Source organism: Gigantopelta aegis, chromosome 14, assembly GCF_016097555.1.
Source record: "Gigantopelta aegis isolate Gae_Host chromosome 14, Gae_host_genome, whole genome shotgun sequence".
NCBI lineage: Eukaryota > Metazoa > Mollusca > Gastropoda > Neomphalida > Peltospiridae > Gigantopelta > Gigantopelta aegis.
Window position 1 is genome coordinate 29,150,255 of NC_054712.1, and position 14,443 is coordinate 29,164,697.

Below are 14,443 nucleotides of genomic sequence, written 5' to 3' on the forward strand. Positions count from 1 at the left end.
TGTGTGTGTGTGTACATTGTGTGTGTGTGTACATTGTGTGTGTGTGCATTGTGTGTGTGTACATTGTGTGTGTGTGTACATTGTGTGTGTGTGTACATTGTGTGTGTGTACATTGTGTGTGTGTACATTGTGTGTGTACATTGTGAGTACATTGTGTGTGTGTACATTGTGTGTGTGTGTACATTGTGTGTGTGGGTGTGTGTACATTGTGTGTGTGTACATTGTGTGTGTGTGTACATTGTGTGTGTGTACATTGTGTGTTTGTACATTGTGTGTTTGTGTGTGTACATTGTGTGTGTGCGTATACATTGTGTGTGTGTGTATGTATACATTGTGTGTGTGTACATTGTGATTGTGTGTGTACATTGTGATTGTGTGTGTGTACATTGTTTGTGTGTACATTGTGTGTGTACATTGTGTGTGTACATTGTGTACATTGTGTACATTGTGTGTGTGTACATTGTGTGTGTACATTGTGTGTGTGTGTGTACATAGTGTGTGTGTACATTGTGTGTGTGTGTGTGTGTACATTGTGTGTGTGTGTGTGTACATTGTGTGTGTGCATTGTGTGTGTGTACATTGTGTGTGTGTACATTGTGTGTGTGTACATTGTGTGTGTGTGTACATTGTGTGTGTGTGTGTGTGTGTACATTGTGTGTGTGTACATTGTGTGTGTGTACATTGTCTGTGTGTGTACATTGTGTGTGTGTGTACATTGTGTGTGTGTGTACATTGTGTGTGTGTGTGTACATTGTGTGTGTACATTGTGTGTGTGTGTACATTGTGTGTGTGTGTACATTGTGTGTGTGTGTACATTGTGTGTGTGTGTGTTTGCATTGTGTGTGTACATTGTGTGTGTGTACATTGGCTGTGTGTACATTGTGTGTGTGTGTGTGTGTGTACATTGTGTGTGTGTGTACATTGTGTGTGTGTACATTGTGTGTGTGTGTGTGTACATTGTGTGTGTACATTGTGTGTGTGTACATTGTGTGTGTGTGTGTGTGTACATTGTGTGTGTGTGTGTGTACATTGTGTGTGTGTGTGTGTGTGTACATTGTGTGAGTGTGTGTGTGTACATTGTGTGTGTGTACATTGTGTGTGTGTGTGTGTACATTGTGTGTGTGTACATTGTCTGCACAGGGAAAAATAAAGCTTGAGCTAATAAATAAGAAAAACAAAAGTAAAGAGTGACACATGTGTATTTTTAGATCAAAACTTGAAACAATGCCAAAAAAACAAAAAAACAAAAAAACAAATGACACAGAAACAAACTAGCCTATGTCTATTCTGTAGTCCTATTCAACTATTTTAACTTAAAAGTGCACGTTTGAGTAAATCCCGAGCATTAAAAATGAGAATTTCAATTTCGGAACACAACAGGAGAACAAAGACTGATTTGTAATATCATGCATCCATTTTATGCAAGTCGGGAATATCATCTCGAATTTCCTGTCATTCGTTGAACATTTTAATCGCCCATCTCGTATTTTTGTGTGTAAAATTTTTATATCATCTAAACAAAAACAAAAGCACATTTTTCCTCATGACATATTAGATCTATATTATTTTTATAAACAAGAACATCATACATAATAATTATTTAAAAAAACAAGAACCCAGTATATTTTAAAACAACAGAAACTATGCGACGTCATATTCAAAAGAAAAACAGAAGGGAAACCCATGATGTCACACTCATCGACGTCATACCAAAATAACCTTACATTCTTAAACATAATTAAAGGAACATTATCATTTATAATAATCAAAATGTTAGATTTTCCCAACCAGTAATGATCATAACATGTGTTTTTGTTCTGCTGTTCGGGAATTAAACGTTCGATAATCTCATGTGTCACAGGTTTCAGATAATGTCGGATCATCCACGTAATCATTTACCATACTGGAAGCCAGCTGCGATAATGCGTAATCGTCAAGATCTAAAAATACGTCGAATCCATTTTGAAACCAAATTGCGGCACCACTAGCGCACTACTGACGCAAAATCAACTGAAGTAAATGGGCGTGAAAGTGATTATGTCATAAGAAGGGTGTGGTCTCATGACAGCTGTCACAGTATCACAAATTAGCTATATCATGGTTTTGATTTGTTAACTGTATTTAGACGGTGGGCACTCGACACTGTCTTGTGCTGCCGTCTAAATACAGTTAAAACCATGATATAACTATTACAAATACAAATAAAAAGTATCTTTCTTTATTAAATTAATAATTACTTAAAGGGAGATTAACTATAACATGAGCCTTATGTGTTGGAAAGATGCATACCCAGACAACCAACACATATTTACACTTTAACAAATGAAAAATGCATTATCTTAGTGTTAATAAAAAAACCCATGATTATTCCTGCTAACTGGGGGTAGCCATTTTCTTCTTTTTTCGAGGCGTCAAGTACAGCTAGCTTGGGGCGAAGTGACATTAGCTCCTGACCGACTCCTGTATGCACAGTGTAAACAAAAGCAATAATTTTTGACATGGCACTTCTCTTTGATCAACCTGACTTGTAAAACAACATAAATGACGTGATAATATAATAAACAATTTAACTAAATATATTTCAAGTTGCATTAACAGAATGCAATGGGGCTATAGTAGTTTTCTCTGTTATTAGTGTTAAATAATCCAAAAGAAAAATGTACACTATTAGGCCTATAGGTATGCTACGTTGGAGCAAAAACGACAACCCACAATACCCAAGTGATAATTTTCTTTTCTTTAGGACTATGTAATTGGTCAGTTCTGTGGTTTTAGATGGTAAAGTCTACTTAATCAATAGTTTTACAGAACTATTTACAGTAATAAACCATGTCCATTTCCATGTTAGGGGCGACAGGTAATATTACACAATACCAATATGTATTTTTGTATCTAGACAGCATCAATTAATTGGCTTGTCTAGTTACCAATCAAATACACACCTGCCAATCAGAAATCACAGGTAGAGAATAGACCAATTAACTAAGAAAACACTCAGTGTATCATTTCAGTTCGTAGGTTAATGCATGGACAAAACATGATGTAATTATTTCGACTTGGTGTGTAGCCACTTTGACAATAGTGGTTTATTTTGTATTGAAAAATAATATATACTTATTGCTGGCTTACTGGGATGTATATTATTACAGAATGTTGCAATGCATGACTATTTTATCATCCCGCAAAAAAACAGGTAGATCTGTTTGTCTAGTTCTAAGACTTATTCCTGATGTTGCACCTTAAGTATTACATAACCTCCAGCTCACTGGAATGGAACAAAATGGCTGCACCTGTTCTATCTAATAACCGTCACATTTAACCATTTTATTAATTAAATATGATTATATTATGTTGATATTAAGCAATAATGTGCAGTATATATTGTTGAATATGCATACCAGTCCAAAAGCCTTGTTTAAGCATTTCTTTAATAATTCTACTGTGCATACATACCTGACAAAATGATCCTCCAAAACCCCCCACAAAAACAAAACAAATTGAACGGCAAGTTTAAAACCTTAGACTCAATGACAGGACATTGTGTCACCACTGACGCCATATAACCATAAATAAAATGTGTTGAGTGTGTCATTAAATAAAACATTTCCTTTGTGTCACCATTATTCATCTTGGTATTCATTCAGTTTTAGATATTTTATCGTATTTGCACTTTATATACAGTTGTTATAGGTAAAGTTGTTTAAATTACATTTTCTTTTAAATTTCAAATACAACTAGATGCACTGGCCATCAAAATTAAACTTGTAATAACTTACAATGGATACAACTTATTCATTAATGTTCACAAAAATATAAATATGATTTCTATATTTTCACTGTATCTAAAATACAGTGAAAATATTAATTCACCAAATATCACTTTGATGGTTTCTGTAGATCTATATATTTCATTGCTATGTATATAACAAACAAGAATATTGCACTTGTAACTAGGGCTGGGAAGATTAATCTTTTGGATTTACGATTAGATTTTTGATATTTGATCCACTGTTAGATTTATTCACAATATGTAAATTTTAATAACCATTTAAACAAAAAATAAAATAAACCATGGGATGTAAATAGAAAAATTGTGCAATAAATCATGGGCCTAAAACCACAGATATCAGGAACCACGATTAATCGTCGCTCCCCTTCTTGTAACTATGATATGACACTTTTAAAGTAAACACTTGTCTTGTTTGTAACATTGTTGTACTGTTGTTTTTCAGGGCCGTACAGACTGAGCTGGATGTGATGCAGATGGACCTAGACAGTCTAAAAGATCTCTTTGCTGGACAGTACAGCATCGACCCCAACTTGGTGATGGGGGTAATGTCTAGCATTTATTTCTCTTTTTAATGATCAAAATTCATTTTGTGTTGTGGGAACTACTCTTTACTTCTCAATTTTTAATTTGGAAGTAAATGTTTGAAATTGACAAACAGTTCTAGAAAGTAGTCTGGAAATAAGACAATGAACAGGGCATAAAATTTGGCACAAACGATTTTGTTGTTCGTCTGTTGGTTATGCAAAACCAATATCAACATAAACGACAGATCGTTCGTGCAAAAGCTGTAATCGTTGATCAGAATTTTATTTAATTTTTTTTTTTAAGTATCACTGTTTTTGGAAGAAAATAAACCTATATTGCTGGTGTAAGAAAGATACAATGTATCCGTTTGAAATCAGCATCACAGTCGATACAAAGTCGACACTTTGTAGGCACCGCAGTGATACAGAGTCGACACTTTGTAGGCACCGCAGTGATACGGAATTGACACTTTGTAGGCACCGCAGTGATACGGAGTCGACACTTTGTAGGCACCGCAGTGATACGGAGTCGACACTTTGTAGGCACCGCAGTGATACGAAGTCGACACTTTGTAGGCACCGCAGTGATACAGAGTCGACACTTTGTAGGCACCGCAGTGATACAGAGTCGACACTTTGTAGGCACCGCAGTGATACAGAGTCGACACTTTGTAGGCACCGCAGTGATACAGAGTCGACACTTTGTAGGCACCGCAGTGATACGAAGTCGGCACTTTGTAGGCACCGCAGTGATACAGAGTCGACACTTTGTAGGCACCGCAGTGATACAGATTCGACACTTTGTAGGCACCGCAGTGATACAGAGTCGACACAGTGTTTAGAAGTCTCAAAAAAGTTTAGTTACATAGTTGCATGTTCCCTTTAATCATTTTGCTACGTGCACAAAATCGTATGCTTTTTGGAAATTAAAAGGACTGTCCTGAGTTTTAGTCATTTTTGGCACCTTCCTACGCCTTTGCCTAGATGTACGTGATATGTGCTTGATGGTAATGTTCTGACCAGCTTTTGCTCCATCGTTCAACATTTCCAGCTATTTCCTTTACAACCACTGTCTACTTTTGCTATAAAATGCTACCTGCATTGTAGTTTTTTAGAACATATTGTATACCAATGCAATTTAATGACACTGATGAAAACAAAAATATGTTTAAAAAATCATAGACAGGTGTCATGAAAATCTCTCTCACAGCTATTCCAAGCCAATTGGAATAAGTCAGCCGATTGCAGATTCTCCGCGGAGTTCCAACACTTGTATAGCTTCTTTCAGACTGAATCGGATCTATTAATAGCAAATGCAATGACATTCTATCGAATGTACCTAGTGTCAGACAAAATGACCGCTGATATTAACTTTGTGACTGTCAAAGCATGCCAATTCATAGCCTCATCTGGCTCATGTGAAGGTACCTATGCAGCTACCATTAGATTGATTTAGTTTAAAACCCATTTTGCCTGTCACAAGAGCATATACCATGTATTACGAACATGCACCGCAGTGTGCAAGATCTCATGCCACAGTCGCGAGAAAATTGTGCTCTCTTTACTATGAATAGCATTTTACAGAATTTCTAATTTCCAAAGACAGTGTTCGAGATTAACAGTATCCTGTTTATTTTGGATACCAGACTTCAATAACCCAGTAGCCCATAGGGATACCATATGTTGTTGTTTTCTTAATCCTGCATTTTTATTTTTTGCTGAAACAATGAACGTCGTCATTTACTGGTGAAATTATTAAGTAACAGTATTTTTGAGCTTGTACCCAGTCTAATGCTATGCCATGATAACAATATCTCCCTAACTTGTACCCAGTCTAATGCTACACTGGAGCAATATCGGCATAGCAATAGACTAGGAACCATTAAGTAGCTATTGTTTTTGATGGATGTTTCCTCCCTTCAAATTTTATTTGAGATATTGATTCCACATCTGCAGAAAATTGATACAGGTAGGTTTATCATTAGTAATGTCAGAAACACTTGCAGATTGCTGCTAAATATTAATTTATGTCTGTATTACTCAAAAATAGATCCAACAAATCTTTCTGCCGATTCCGTGTGATTGCGAATTTCACAATTTCGATTACGGTGTAGTAATAGACTGGGAACGAGAAGAGTGTCGTCCAAGTTTGTTACAATGTTATTTGTGAATTTCATTTAAGTGGGATACTAAATTCTCAGGTGGAATACCAGATTTTGAAATTTTAGTATCCAAATGGGATACTGCCCCAAATTTTTAATCTCAAACACTGAATAAATTGAAACTGATGTTAATAAATGTTGGTTAAATTATATTGAGGTTTTAAAATGTTTGACAAATATCAACAGATCAAATTTATACTTGTTGAAGCCTAAATTGAAATTGGTTAAATATAAAAAAAATTAAAAATAATAATAAATCTTCCCCAAAAGATGTCAAAAATAATTTTGACACGGGTTGATTTTTGTGGGTTGGTCAGGTTAGGACAAATAAACCTAATTTTTATTTTCACTTTGTAGCTTTTAAGTTAGTCCTAAAACACAAAAAGTATATTTTATGATAGCAGAAAAGCTACGGAAATCGCTGATCTCAGATTCTTGTTTGAATATCGTTACCCATTAACCTTTTCATTTGTGTCTCAACTACTGAAGAAAATCGTTTGTGCAAGCACAAAAACCACATGTACAACACAACATATTGGTTCACTGAAAAATTCAAATTTTATGCCCTGATGAATATTATACTTAAATGTATAGTGTAACAACAAGAACAGGGAAACCGGAGACAGACACAAATAAATATATTTGGCATACTGTCAAAAATAAGGTGGTGAGCATTTAAGAAGCTTGTAAAACTGATTATCATAAAGCATGTAATGCACTTTGACATTCAGTGTTCGAGATTAAACATTTTGGGCAGTATCCCAGTTGGATACTAACATTTTAAAATCTGGTATTCCACCTGAGAATTTAGTATCCCACTTAAATAAAATTCATAAATAACATCATAACAGACTTGGACGACACTGTTACTTAACTTCACCAGTAAATAATGACTTTCATTGTTTCAGTGAAAAATAAAAATGCAGGATTAAAAAACAAAAAACAACATTATATGGTATCTCGGTGGGATACTGGGTTATTGAAGTCTGGTATCCAAAATTAAATTCTGGTATCCCCGGGATATCGGGATACCGTTAATCTCGAACACTGACATTTACATTTTGTCTTCTGTTAATTTTCGAGCCTTGACTTTAGTTCTTAAATAGACTGGCCTAAATTTGCTGCCATTGTAACATGGTTCTTGTTTAGAATAGCTGTATACCTGTATGTCTATTGTTTTTACAGAGCATTTTTAATAGCTAAAATTACATATTAAATATGTTTTCTTGTTTAGAATTGCGGTATATGTCTATTTTTTTTATAGAGCATTTTTAATAGCTATAAATTACATATTAAGTATGTTTTCTTGTTTAGAATAGCGGTATATGTCTATTGTTTTTACAGAGCATTTTTAATAGCTAAATTTACATATTAAATATGTTATCTTGTTTAAAATAGCGGTATATGTCTGTTCAGTGTGTTTCTGGCTTTCCTAGTGATTGTATTAGTTCAAACTGGATTTTACCTTGCAATAATTTCTTACTTAAAAAAACTCTATGTCATAACATAAAATGAAGTTTGATCTACCACAAACATTTAGAACACATTGAATATATAGACACTCGGGCCTACATGTGTAGCTCTGGGTGAGCAGAAAATTTGGCCAAATTATCTGTTAAACTTTAAACATTGCAGAAAGCCAGTTATTTTCCAACACAATAGCAATCATTACATGAAATTATTTTGCCAGATTTGCAATTTATGAATTTGGCGAGTATTAATATTCTACAATTGTCGGTGTCGGGAAACAAAACAAACTTTAAACTCTAGAAATTTGGATGATCTTGTGACTGCACTTTTTGTAAATATCCAATAATGATACAAATGCCATTGCCAAACAAATTTACAATGGCATCTTGCAGCACAGTTGCTGATTACTGTCACACATTTTGAGGGCTGAATGTTATAGGGGGATGGGTGTCATTAAACATTTCATTACAATACTTGTGTCGGATCATCACCATACTGTTTAACTCCATGTATGCATGGTAATTTTGTTTTTTCTTCAGATTTTCACACCAGATGTTTCAATGAATCAGTCATCTGAAACTGTAAGTATTTAGAATTCATTTGTAGCTGATCACGTTTTACCTCAAATCATGAATGTTTGTTAAAAAAAAAGAAGAAACAGAAACAAAAGTGATATCTAGTGTATTCCTGCAAAAAGTAATTAAAATAACAATTAACATCTGTCAATGTCTGTGACTATTCCAGACACACCTGTTCAAAAACAACAAAACTCCAGTTTAATATCTGTTAGACATGTTAATAAATGTTGAAAATAATGTTTGCTAAAATACCCTGTCTAATACAGTTACAAAAAAACTACAAAAAGAAAACAATTGTTTGTATTTGTACATTTTCTCAAGGGCGAGACAAGCTTAAATTCTCAAATTGAATATAGTTTCTTTTCTTTTCATTCTGGGTAACATAAGTGCATTTCCTCCCATCCTGTTATTGAGACCAGCTGGTGTCACATTTGCGTCACATGAGGTGTAAAAGTTGGGATCTCTAGGCCTTCCCCCCCCCCCCCCCCCCCCCCCTCCCTCCCCACCAGTTTAGCATAAGATTCACTTTTCTGCATTTTGGCACCCATCAACAAATCTGTTTTTATTGTGCTCGCTCGATGCGCGGTCAGTCTGGGATTGATCCACGTCGGTGGGCTATTTCTCGTCACAGCCAGTGCACCACGACTGGTATATCAAAGGCTGTGGTATGTGCTATCCTGTCTGTGGGATGGTGCATATAAAAGATCCCTTGCTGCTAATCAGAAAGAGTAGCCCATGAAGTGGCGACAGCGGGTTTCCTCTCAATACTTGTGTGGTCCTTAACCATATGCCTGACTCCATATAACCGTAATTAAAATATGTTGAGTGCGTCGTTAAATAAAACATTTCTTTCTTTCTGTTTTTATTGTTTTTAGATGATGTGGTTGGGTATCGTGTTCATTCATTGCAGAACATGGCATTTGGTTTTCGTCGTACTTAACCAAGAAAACATTTCTTTCTTTCTGTTTTTATTGTTTTTAGATGATGTGGTTGGGTATTGTGTGCATACATTGCAGAACATGGCATTCGGTTTTCGTCGTACTTAACCAAGAAAACATTTCTTTCTTTCTGTTTTTATTGTTTTTAGATGATGTGGTTGGGTATCGTGTGCATACATTGCAGAACATGGCATTCGGTTTTCGTCGTACTTAACCAAGAAAACATTTCTTTCCAAACAGATTGCAAATTTCTTTCTCGCTTTTCATCGTAATTCTTTAAAAAAAATAAAAAATTGGTTGGTGAAACTCACATTCGAACAATTGCTTGAATCTGCTTTGCATTTTACTTTGACCTTATTGCAACAAAAATTTGCAATCAGTTTTTGTGCTGCTGTGATTTTTCTCCAAGCTAGGATAGTTAACTCTAATATTAATTGATTTGAACACAATAGAACGTCTCGAATATATGGTCTGATTTCACATTCTGGTCATGGAAATTAATAGCCTAGAAGCCATAATTGAATCACACGCACACGAAAAGACGATGATGATTTGAGTTGTGAGGAATGCGTTTTAATGTATTGTTAATTCTTTTGAGAATTTAACAGTTGGGCCTTGCATATCAGTTGCCAGATGGTTGCATTCAGGCAGTGGTACACTCATCATGTCACCTTAGTCTGCGTGGCACAAAAGCCTGCGCACGTTAATTATGTTACGTTATGTCTTAAAACAAGTGTTGGGGTATGTTTGTAAACAAACAAACAACGTTAATTTAATTAATAAAACCATTGTTAAAACAACACATCTTGATCGTGAATATATGTATAAAACTAGTACGCCGTAGTAGATAACAATTTCATTAAAAAAACCTCTGAATTAATGCACTGAAAGTATACTTTTGCCAGCCTCGATCAACATGTTTTTGTATCACCTGTCAACACATGTCTGTCACCGCTGTAATGATCAACCTTGTATATTAACTTACACAAGTTTACATATAAACTTCAATACATGTACATACCTTATTGTAATTTATGAATCCATAAATGAAATCAATTTTTTATTTTATCTATTAACATAAACATCCAAGCATGCTTTGTATTTCCCTCCGAGTGACACAGCATAACAAATATGGTTGCCCAAATGATATAAAGCTTACAAGTTACAGCATGGCCTATTTTTAGCTATAGTCTGTTTCAAAATTATCATAAATTGTCCTATATTTCCAGTGAACACTATTTGTGCTCATTTGCACAGTTAATAACAGACAAACTTTTGTTGAATAATGATCATAAATTTTGACATTGACTGTTTTTATATTACAGGAAGTGTTTGTTGTCTAGAACTTACAAAAAGTCAGATCCATTATCTATTGTTGTTTCTGTGAAAATTAGCAATAAAAGTGTTTGTTTTAATGTTTGCTGCGCAGACTTATGTGCCATCATGCAGGCCAGTAAATACGGCGGAGGGTGGCGGGTTGGGGTGGTGCCACTAAAAATGTGCTCATTACTTCAGTTTAAATTATTTTTTTAATCAAAATAACTTTCAATTGTAACACGTTTATTGTTCCATTGTACTGTGGCTGTGAAACAAATATTTTTAAAGAAAGATTTTAACTTTAAAATATAACACAAATGCTTAGGTGCGCAGACTTAGGTGCCACCAGTGTATTTTATAACCCCTGCTGACACTGTTTTGGCCTGACCTGGCCCTGCCAGACCTCGAATTTGGCTAATTAGAGGACAAGGCCATTTGGCCTAAACCAATGGAGATTTGTTTAGGGCATTACAGCAGGACAAGGCAGACGTCAACAAATGTCTTACTATAATAGAACCGCACACATTAAAAATAAAAAGTGTGAATGGTTTCATGTATTCTTAAAAAACCCCAAAACACTTTCAGGAGTCGTGTTTGAATATGACGACCAGTTAGTACCATGCAAAATAAGGCATGACCAGTTTGGCCATGAGATTATGTTTAATTTTAAGGGCATTCAGGCATATGACTAGGGCATTACAGCAATTTGCTGCATGGCTGTCAGTTAAATTCGAGCCCTGCCCTTCCCTACCTTGCCTAGTGCTGCAGTGTTCCTGCCCTGTTCTGCACAGCCTTGCCCCTTACTCTTCCCTATCTTGCCTGTCTTGGACCTATCTTGGTCTACCATGGCTCTGTCCTCATCTACCCTAACAAACCTTGCCCTGCCCTGCTCTGCCTTACTCTTCCCTGTCCTGGACCTGTCTCTGTCCTCATCTACCCTACCAAACCTAGCCCTGCCCTGCTCTGCCTTACTCTTCCCTATCATGCCTGTCCTAGACCTGTCTCTGTCCTCATCTACCCTACCAAACCTAGCCCTGCCCTGCTCTGCCTTACTCTTTCCTATCTTGCCAGGATTGACTCTTCTTCTGGTCCCTACCTCGCCTTGCCTTGCATGGCCCTGTGGTGTCTCTTCCTGGCCCTGCCTGACCTTGTTTGGCCTTGCCTGGCCCTATGATGCCATTGCACTGAAACCGGGTGCATTTTTTATGACAAAAGGACAACTCGGTGCAGTCTAGGATTTTTTTATTGGATCCCCTAACCAACAGGATGTGAGGATTCTGGAGGTCATCACATCATCAACATCATCAAAAGGATTTCAAAAAGACCCTGAAATAATATTAAAAACCATAATCAATAACATATCAAAATATACATATATCACAGTCATCTACTTCCACAAATACAATATATCTTTATAACATTATCTTAGTATTATCACACAATGAATAGGATTGACATTCTTCAATAAATAAAATATATTAGTTATTTAATTATTATCATTATAAACATCCATTTTATACTTATCTTTGATAAATATATCAAGTTATATATAATTCAGTTATTAATAAAATCTTTACATTTAGCCATAAATTACATAGCTTGAGTCATAATCAAATTATTATTAGCTAATTAGTTATTCTTTGATAATGAAACTAGTTAAACACACACTTTAAACATTAATTCATTTAAAATTAATAGTACATTACGGGATGCAATTACCTTGGCTATGTGCTGTTAGTATTTGTGCTGAATGAAACTTGAAAACCTGGAGCTAAACCAAAAAACTTCTTTTCTGGTCTAAAACTGAATTGCCTCTGACCAGGTAAATTGAAAACCCCCAAAACAATGACACTGGGCTTGTCATTGAATTGGTTACCTGGCCAGGCCACAGAAAGTCAGTGAGTACTACCCAAGCTGACTCAGCCAAATACAGAGTGAAACAAAAGAATAGCCAACCAAGACAACTTAAACAGAAACATAATAAAGAATAAAATACATGAATAGTGTTTTAAAACAATGCATGTTTGTCATATAATGTCTGTTAAAACACCCTGTTACAGCACTTTCCTGCACTATCTAACTTGGCTCTGCCTGACCATGCCCTTGTCTGGTCCTGCATTGCTTATCTTGATCTGCCAAGCTCTTCCCTAGCTTGCCTTGCCTATGTCCTTGGTTCTAACCTTCATATTGTTTAATGAACGGCAAGAGAAGATGTTCTAGAAATATGTTTTGTTTGTTTTTTGACTGGATGTTTTTCTTTTAGATTTTGGATAGTCTGGAGAACTCTGCAGAGAATTCCAACAGTAATAACGATGCAGCCACAAACATACTTGGTAAGTCTAACCAGATCCATGTAGTTTAGCAGGGCCTGAACTTCCTGGTATAGCCTGCTGTTTCAAAAATGATATTCTATAGTCCTTCCCACTAGGGATGGGATAGTTCGTTTTTTAATTTTCGGTTCGATTTTCAGTTTTTGATCCACAGTTCAATTTATTTGCGATACTTTTCACAAGTAGTACAAGTACGCCATTTTATAAACTATTTCAAGAGCAAGACATTTTATTTTTAATGGTCATTTGTAAAATAATTGTAAATATAAAATTATATCTTGACTAAAAAACACAAATTGCATTTTTACCATGTCATGTTAGTGTGTTGGGTCTGGGATACTTGGGCAATGTGTCCCCCAGGATTTTATTTCAGAGGGTTGGCAAAATAATTTGGGGGCGAGAATGCTAGAGGGTCCAGGATTTTTTTTTTTTAATTTAGTTGTCTTTAGATGCATTCTGGAGTACATAATATATGGGTGTCATGTACACATTAGAAGCCTAAACGAAAGGTATACTGGTATGTCAAGACATAATTCTGTAATGTTTATCATAATTTTGATAATGTCAAATCTTTGATGAGAAGTATATATATTTTTTTAAAGTATGGATTACTTAATATAAGCACATGTATAATATATAGGCCTACTGTTGATTATTTCACTCAACACAAGTTACATAAAAAGGTATCACTGATTTAAAAAAACAAACAAGCAAGCACATGTACATGCACATATAATATAGTAGTGTATTATTTAACTAGTTATTATTTTTATTTTATTGTTTGCTTGTACTGAAAGTGAGAAAAATTTGCAAATATTTATTTTTTAAAAAAGAAGAAAAAAAAAGTACAAAGTAGTTTGCATACATTATAGTTCTGAAACTTGGGACGAAATCGTCCCGATAAAAACTTACGGAAATTAGCGAAGTTGAATATTTTAAATTAATATGACGGAAATTGGGCGCCATTTTATAATTCTTGAAGTTAACACATCTTTTTCAGTTTTGACAACTTGAATGAAACATACATGTACTTAAAATGTTTATTCTCTCGGCAGATTAATCAATGAGGTCAGTCCCTATTTGGGAGGTTACAATTTTTACGGTCCTGGCAAAAGATTTGCAGGATCCGAATGGCACCTATCGCCCATGCAAACAAGTCAGGTTTAAGGGAATCGAATGCTGTGATTGACCAAAATACTTTACGGGTCACTGGGATTACCAGCAATGTGCGGAAACATTTATACATGTACCATTTAAAAAAAAAAAAAAATCCAAATGAACCGCGGTTTGCAAATTGGGAAACGGTGCACCAAACATAAAATTAGTAATTTTTA

The 14,443-nt window shown here is 35.2% G+C and overlaps 1 protein-coding gene across 2 annotated transcripts in view; it reads left to right on the forward strand.

The window, feature by feature from the left end:
• The window catches only part of LOC121388256 (heat shock factor protein 1-like), a 54,625-nt gene that overhangs the window by 31,872 nt on the left and 8,310 nt on the right, over positions 1 to 14,443 (forward strand). For both annotated transcript variants that reach the window (XM_041519526.1, XM_041519527.1), the window contains exons 9-11: positions 4,233 to 4,332; positions 8,486 to 8,527; positions 13,043 to 13,112. In XM_041519526.1, coding sequence (XP_041375460.1) covers positions 4,233 to 4,332; positions 8,486 to 8,527; positions 13,043 to 13,112 — 212 coding nt within the window. The remainder of the gene's footprint in view (positions 1 to 4,232; positions 4,333 to 8,485; positions 8,528 to 13,042; positions 13,113 to 14,443) is intronic.